The sequence below is a fragment of the Xenopus laevis genome, chromosome 7S (genome assembly GCF_017654675.1).
Source record: "Xenopus laevis strain J_2021 chromosome 7S, Xenopus_laevis_v10.1, whole genome shotgun sequence".
Lineage (NCBI taxonomy): Eukaryota > Metazoa > Chordata > Amphibia > Anura > Pipidae > Xenopus > Xenopus laevis.
In genome coordinates, this window is record NC_054384.1 from 40119971 (window position 1) to 40128732 (window position 8762).

At 36.6% G+C, this 8762-nt stretch overlaps 1 protein-coding gene across 1 annotated transcript; it reads left to right on the forward strand.

Annotated features, from left to right (window-relative positions):
* The first annotated feature begins 598 nt into the window (after positions 1-598).
* xmc.L (marginal coil Xmc L homeolog) lies at positions 599-2590 on the forward strand. The gene is given in 1 exon segment (NM_001088686.1): positions 599-2590. A coding segment is annotated over 1 exon segment (1548 nt). The 5' UTR covers positions 599-729; the 3' UTR covers positions 2278-2590.
* Positions 2591-8762: the final 6172 nt, after the last annotated feature.

Genomic DNA, 8762 nt, shown 5'->3' on the forward strand with positions numbered 1-8762 from the left:
TAATTAACCCCCAGGTATTTGCCTCCCTCAAAGGAGGACATCCTGTCTTGTAATAAAATGTAGATAAGAAATAGGTGGGACACATTCCAAGATACCATCTTGAGAGGGTCTTTTACATTTCAAAGAGGAACTGTTTGTACAGTTGTTGTTGGTAAAAGGGACATCTAAAGAAATTAGCTGGTTTTCCTGTTTAACTTGTCATCAGCCAATCAGAACCATTCTCCATTTGGGTCAATGGCCTAGAAACAATATAACAATGGAGTTGGTTTTTGGTTGAGAGAGAGATTGGGAAGGAGAGGAGAAGAGATTAGGAAGCAGAGAGAGAGAAGGAAGGAAGTATAACCTGTGGGCACATTTTGAAAGATCTCTGTATCATTTGCTGTCTCTGGGCTGGATAATCTGAATAAATCGTTTCATCTCTGGGAACCTTGGTTGCATCTTTTACCTGGCTGTGGTAAATTGCGGACTCTACATTTCTCTTATACACTATACGGATAATATTGTGGAATACACAACATTTTGGTGCCGTGACTAGTGACCAGAAGAAGCGTGAAGGATTAGTGACCCAAAAGCCTGCAAGCCCTGTGGAGCCCTGAAAGGAAGGAAGGTTGGAACCCTAGGACTGTGGTCTGGACACTGGTGACCGTGAACCTCAAGGGTTGGTAAGAACATTGTTTTTTTTTTAATTATTTCTTGTTAGCATTTTTTTTTTTTTTTTACATATACATAATGGCTGCAGTTGTTGATAAAAGCAATAAGGGAGAAAATGTCAGCATGTGGTTATTAAATTATATTAAAAACCATGGGGGACCATATGAAATCCCACAGGAATGTAAAGATTCATGGGATTTAATGAAAATTTTTATAGCTGACAGTGTTTTTGATAAGAAAACTAAGGAATCAAAACGTAAAGGAATGGTCCTTCAGGGATTATTGTCCTGTTGTTTAAAAATGGCAGAAATTGTTAAACAAAAGGATAATGATTTTACAGAACAGACTGACAAGTATGAAACTTTGCTGAAAGAGTCAAATGAAAAGATTTCTGAGTTAAGATTGCATGCCATTACTACTGGTGAAGCGTTAATTGAAAAGGCCAATCTGTGTGACCATTTAACAGCAACAAATGATGAATTGTCAGTGAAAATACAGGATATAGAGAAGGAGCTGGAGGAACACAAACATGCAGTAAATATTGCTTTTGATAAAGTTGGTGAAAAATCTGATCAACTTTGTCAAAACAATATTTCCAAATTTAAAGAGCACAAACAAATTTATCCATGGAATGAATTGGATCAAGCATCTAGTTTCCCAGCAGCCCCTGTTGTCACTACCACTGTATTAAACACTGACAATTCAGGTGAGGTACAGCTCATATCAAAGCAATTAAAGCCTCAGGAGATGGATGCTATTGTTAGAGAGATTGGGCAGGTACCACGATATGACATAAATAGATTCATGAAATGGTTCTGTGAATTAAAAAGGGTTAGAGAAACATATAACCTGAATACAGACGATATAGATAGAATCTTACAAAGAGTTGTTGGAAATGGTTTGTGGGTTAGGATTGTACAAAACTGTGGACAGCAGCGAAGGACAAGGGATGTTTTTAGAGAAATGCTGAGAGCGTTGTATGGCATTACTTTAAATGTGTCATTGTCTGGTAAGATTAAACAGATGAAACAGGAATGTCCATATGAACTATGTGATAGGATAGCCACAGTGATGGATCAATTGATGACTGGTAATCCAGGATTTGAACATGGTGGCTTACTCCATCGAGTGATGTTGTTGGAGGCTTTAGAAGAGGATGTCAGGGAAGGAATATTATCAGTCACACCTGACCCTACTGATTTAAAAGACATGTTATTAAGGGCAGATAATTTGTGGAGGAAAAGGAGTAGAAAGGAAAGTTTTGCAGTTGATGCCGCTAGAATCTTTAGGGTAGAAGGACAACAAAATAAAGAGTATGCTGGTTTTAGAGGGCCTCAGCGAGGGAATAGAGCTTACAATTCAGAATGGCAGAGAGAAAGAGGGAAATATGAACAGGAGAAGAAAGATAGGGCTCCTAGACAATCCTGGATACCCTTTCCCCAACTGAAAAGAGAGCATGACAAGCTTAAAATGGAATATGATACCATAAGGGCTGAGAGAGATCTCTTGAAACTAAACGTTTCTGTGCTGGAGGCAGAATTGTCCAAATTAAGGTGTGTCTCTCTTACAACTTCTGGTGTTACAGACCAAGGGGGAGGTATTCAACACAGAGCTATAAACCTGTGAATACCAATGTAGAACACTTTAATAGTTTTTTTTTGCACTTAACTTTGTTGTTTTATGTGGAATACATGGAGTAATATGTTTTTCCAAGTTATATCTTTCAGGAAAAGGTCTTCCAGCAGAAGGATCAATGTACCTGAATCTTTGGTCACTACTTTTATTTATCATTTTTCATACCACAATTAAGTAGGACTGGAGATAATCTAATCATGCTGAACTGTTTTTAAAATTTTATTCATGGCTTCCTAACAGTAATTTTATGGATGGGAGTGGCAAAAGCACAGGTCTATCCTGCAACAAAAAAAAAAAAAAAAAATTTTGCTCAAGGAACCAAAGCTTTTAAGTGGGGGAGTGAATACATTAACATAATAATTAAGGAAAGGTGTTGGAGCTGGACACCACAGAGAAAACTTTTGAATGGATACAGTAGTGCAGTAGACTGGATACTGTTGTGATTTCAATATATGTTCTACAGAATTCCTCTGAGCTAAAGTTTTTCCCCAAATAAAACAGGTTGTGATTGTGATTAAGGACTAAAGATGTGTGACAAGAGTCCTCTGTGAAAAGAAAGGAAGTAAATTGAAAGAACTCATTAACATACAAAAAGGACATTGTTTGCAAAGTTTCTAAAAACACTTGAGACTTTTACTTATGCAACATTTACATTACTGTTATTCCATGTTTTTCTTTCTGTATACTGTACATGTTTTGTTTTTAATGTAAAAAAAAAAAAAACAAAAAAAATATATCCCAGAGAATTGCCCAGAGATAGTACAAATATATTGATTAATTATGTGTATCTGCCTAGGGTTGCTAAACAAGGGCTCACATTTAGCATATGGTCAATAGAGGGTATTGGGAGCTAAATGTATAGACATGGGTGGATTTAGAAAAATAAAAGAATATATATTCAGAATATTGATGTTATTGCTGCATATTTGCAGATGTAAAGTACAACCCTTAATATTCTGAATGAATCAGGTCAGGGTGATATTGTGTCCAAAGCTAGAGTTGGTGGCAAGGTGGGATGTGAAAGGAACAGGAATACAGACGAAATGGATGACAAAGAGAGACAATGCCACCTAACACCAGCAAAAGTACAAGATCCTATGTACTCAACTCAACTGCTACTGAGAGCAAAATGGAATAAAGAGAGCCAAGCCTTTGGAGGAAAACCAAATGCAGCAAGGACATTATCTTGTCTATTGAGTAGGGAAGTGGGGGAGTGATGGAAGTGGCAAACAATCCTGCCTGGATCATAAAGTCCCCAACTCTGGAAAGAATGGAATTTGTGGACATGAACAGTTCCACAGTCTGCATAAGGATTTGCACTAATTCTCTGCAAATACTGAGTATGGCTCATACAGTAAGATGGTGCATATTTCTCAATGGTGACTGAACATATCAACTGAGGAGAGAATCGACTCATTCGTCTAATTCATAACATACACCAAAACTGCCACTTGCAATAGTGTTGGATACCTTATTCATCCTAAATGAGGGAACATAAAGAGCTGGAGAAGTGATATGTAACCAGTTCTAGCAGAATTTTTTTATAAATATTTAAGAGCCTTGGTTTAGCATTCCTTACAACATAATGGCATCATATTATTTATTAATTTTTTTAAAAAAAAGAGATTTTTGTATATGTTGTGGATCAATTCTGAGTAGAACTGATCCAAGTGGGGGAGTGTAGTAATATATGATAAGATCTAGCATTTTTCCAATGACAGCTGTACACACATTTCACACATGTAGGAATTCCTGCTTGCTTCAAAGGATTATAATTAACCCCCAGGTATTTGCCTCCCTCAAAGGAGGACATCCTGTCTTGTAATAAAATGTAGATAAGAAATAGGTGGGACACATTCCAAGATACCATCTTGAGAGGGTCTTTTACATTTCAAAGAGGAACTGTTTGTACAATTGTTGTTGGTAAAAGGGACATCTAAAGAAATTAGCTGGTTTTCCTGTTTAACTTGTCATCAGCCAATCAGAACCATTCTCCATTTGGGTCAATGGCCTAGAAACAATATAACAATGGAGTTGGTTTTTGGTTGAGAGAGAGATTGGGAAGGAGAGGAGAAGAGATTAGGAAGCAGAGAGAGAGAAGGAAGGAAGTATAACCTGTGGGCACATTTTGAAAGATCTCTGTATCATTTGCTGTCTCTGGGCTGGATAATCTGAATAAATCGTTTCATCTCTGGGAACCTTGGTTGCATCTTTTACCTGGCTGTGGTAAATTGCGGACTCTACATTTCTCTTATACACTATACGGATAATATTGTGGAATACACAACAATTTTGTGTTTTTTTTATAGGTGATTAAAAGTGGTTAACAATTATACTGCTTTATACTGTATGTGCAGTGATTTTAACATATTTCTTTAGTATTGTTGTTTTTTGGTATTAAACTTATTTAATAGTTATTGCAACTTAATGTAATTTAATAGTATACAAATGAAAATGTTTACTTTGGTATGCATTGCTTTTATTTTCCCTTGTGGGCTTTTGTGTGTAAATTAGGGGACCCTTCAGATCAGGTTCTCTGGTGGGCCCCATGTGCCCCAGTCCGACACTGGCCCCTTAAATATTTATATATAGTTATATCTCCCCTTAAAGGAACAGTTCAGTGTAAAAATAAAAACTTGGCTAATAGATAGCTTGTGCAAAATAAAAATGTTTCTAATTTAGTTAGTTAGCGAAATGTGTAATCTATAATGGCTGGATTGACTGGATGTGTAATATAATAGTCAGAGAACTACTTCCTGCTTTGCAGCTCTCTTACTCTGCATTAGTCAGTGGCTTGAAGAGGGCCCACATGGGACATAAATGTGCAGTGAGTTTGAAACTAACTAACTAACTACAGGTATGAGATCTGTAATCCAGAAACCCATTAGCCAGATAGCTCAGAATTACAATATATATTAATCATATTCCTCAATAACTACCTTTTTTAGCTGCTTCTTTTCTCATTATCAGCTTAGTCACTTTCCTTTCATGTAATAATAGCCCTTTTAGCCCTGGGAAGTTTAGTTATAGATCACTGTGTTTTATGCATTATCTAATTGGTCTTTTGAAACACATTGAATAAAAAATATAATGTTATTACTTTATTAGGTCATCCAAAAAACATCTAGCAAAGAATCTATAAAAAGAAGAAAGAGAAGGGAAGATGAAGGAAGTAATCTGTCACAGCAGTTTTAGAAATGGCTAAAGTCAAGCAAAATTATAAGAGCGGAAACACCTTCATCTTCACTTCCCCCTCTTGAAGTAAATTGGAGAGACTTCAAATGGGTTTTTTTTGCCTTCCTCTGGATCAAATAGCATTTAGACAGGTTACACTGTATATAGATTTAAATGGTTGAACTTAATGGATGTGTGTCCTTTTTCAACCTAACTTACTGTTTACTATGTAGAAGAAAGCCCAAGTGGCATTGGTTCAAAGGTTTGAGACAGAAGCAGCAGGAAAACAGCTCCAGAAATCTGTTTTGAACTAATCCCAGAGTAAGAGAAAAGAAAATGCTGTGCAGAATCAGACAGTGAGGAAAGTAATACTGAAATACAGTATATGCCACCAGTGACACAATATCAGAAGATACCCCTGCTGAAGACAGCCCTACATTAAGATATACGTATCTAAATGTTCCACCCTCATGGCCATAAATTTCTGATAAATTCAGAAGATACCTTGTACAGCAGGGCCCTGGTCAGGGTAAAGACTGGGAGTTTGGAGAGTCCGTATCACAAAGAGTGTTTGTTTAATCCAAAATTGATCACTAAGCAAATACCCAGTGGTAGAGAGTTTGAAAGAAGAATTTGAAATCTTGCATTCCAGCTCGTGAAAATTCTGCAGATCAACCTAAAAAGCATTTAAAGTGAAAACTCATGGAAAAAGAATGAAGGAAAAAAGTTTACTGATGATGTTCAACAGATGTTATTGGTAACCCACAAGCTGGCATATATCTTGATACTATAGAAGTAACATGGCACTTGAAAAAAGATGAAACTCACCAAAAAACGATCAACTAGTTACTCTCATAATATTAAAAATAAGTGTATCAACATCCTGGGAAGGATTGTTGGTAAAATAAAAGACGCTAAATAACACCCATTGCTCTGGGACTTTAAACCAGATGTGAAAGTGGAAAGTGACAGGTGAAGAAAGTTTTATAGACTTCATTCACACTAAACAAAAAAACTGGAAGTTTCTTAGCTTCAGAAATTTTAGACACATTACTTGCTGATGGCATTGATATCAAGGATGCAAGACACCAAGGCTATGATAGTACAGCTAATTTAGATGCCATGTATGTATTGTCTAAGTGATCCCCTATTCAGTGTTCCCTCCAATTCCTTCTCTGCTATGTGCACAAAAAAAATCTTAACACATATTTTAAACTTGTGTGTGCATTTTTGAAATCTATGGGGAGGTCAGAATAAATGCAACATTTTATGTAATTCACAAAAAAATATTTGTGCATACTACAGTTTATTCTTTACACTGGCCTCAATATTTGTGTGTGTGTACACTAGCACACAGCTTAGAGGGAACATTGCCCCATGTTCCTTTATGAGGGGGCTGCCATATTTGTGCAGCAGTAGTCCATTAGCATTGGAAATTCTGAAATGGTTGAGACAGGACAGTCAGGTTGGCAAACAGTCAGGTTTAGGAACGTGAAATAACAATTACTTACAAAGCAGCACTATCAGCAAAAAAAGATTAACATGACCTATAATTAACTTTTTAGTGTACCTTACTACACTATATTGATTTTAGTACAAGTTACATTCATTAATGTGAGAAGGACATTGTTGTTACAAGGCCCTTATTGCTTCTTGCTCTGGGTCATCTGATGGATATTGCTTCCATTTTGCTCTCAGGCTGCTCTGTCATCTCTCTCAGGCTGCTTCTGTCTTCATATTCTCTCCTTCTCTCTCCTAGGCCCTTATCCCTGAATGCTTCCCTTCTTTATCTCCCCGGTGTATAACTTTATAACTGCCTCTACAGTTTCCAACTAATCAGATGTGGAGATAAACCCCCCAACTTGCCCACATACTGTTGGGCAAGTTTCTACCGTACCCAAATCAGTTTCATGGCTCCAGTAGCAAACTTCCCTGTTTTCATCCATAAGAGACCCTTTGATATGTATAATTTGGGTAAGGGTGTGACTTGGAATGTAAGATACCTAAAATAACTCTACAATAATAACACTCTTACTCTGCAGTCAACCCCACAATGTATAATATGAATATGCCACAAACACATGCATAACATAAGTAAATGACACACCCAAAATGGCAATTTCTCACATCTGTCTCTTTTATACAAAGCATTCTTTGTAACTATTCTATTTAGACCTTTGCAGGGTCAGAAATTTATCAGAAATCATGGGGCCCCATTGTCTTGTAACTTTAACATTTCTGAGTTTGAAACTGGAAATTCAGATCTTCTAGTGAAAGAAAGCACAACTGCACTCTCTGCAGTAGTCATGGACCCCCCCCCCCCAGAAAGATGAGCACTGGGGAGGAACAGCAGCACGGAAGCCGCCTCAAGGTGGCAGGGGGTGGCCCTGGAGAGCAATATACTTAAAGGGAAGTACAGCGCAACTATCTGCTGTACATGCAAGTACAAACAACAGGGCTTTCCATGTATTTTTCACAATATTGCTTCAAACTTGATAAATTAGCCCTCCAGTGTAATAACCATTTTTCTCCCTTTTGCTAATGGAGCAATCACGTGGCCTATTAAAAAATAAAATATATTTTTTTATACAGTTTATAAGATAATATTGGGGTAATGTAATAAAAGTCGGTAACAGTAGCTGGTGAGGTGACTACGGAATGTAGTAAGCACAATGATTATAACTTCTTGTAGAGGTAGTGCATGTCCTTCAATGGCCACTGTCCACTGACAGTAGGAACGTATTTACAACAGCACCACCAGATTCGTCTTCTTATTATTTAAAAAGCCTTTATTAGTGCTTTAAGGTATCAACATTTCAGGCCTTGCGGCCTTTTATCAAGCTTAAGCGGCTATGGAAAAAATATTCGCAATGTGAAAAGTTATGCCTTTGCGTGAAGAAATATGTATTTGCGTGAATTTAATAAACTGTGCCAGTGGGCAGTGAATGTAATAAAAGTTCTTTGCTTCAAAAGATTATGACACTTCTTAAAAAGATTATGACACTTCTTAAAAGTGCACAATTAAAATTTGCAATGTGCAATTAAAATTTGCAATGTAATAACAGTTTAATGAAGAATATTGCATTGTGAAAAGTACATTTTTATTCTTATCTTTGCAAATTGTTTTTCTCTTTGCGACTTTTATTACATTTATTACATGTGTTTAGACAATTTATTAGATAGTATGAAGTATACTGTATATGTGTTTATGGTGCCTACACAAGAGATAGAAGCAGCGACTTAATAGAACCAACACAGTTCTAAGGGTAATAAGCATTTATTTTTTAATCAATCATATTTAA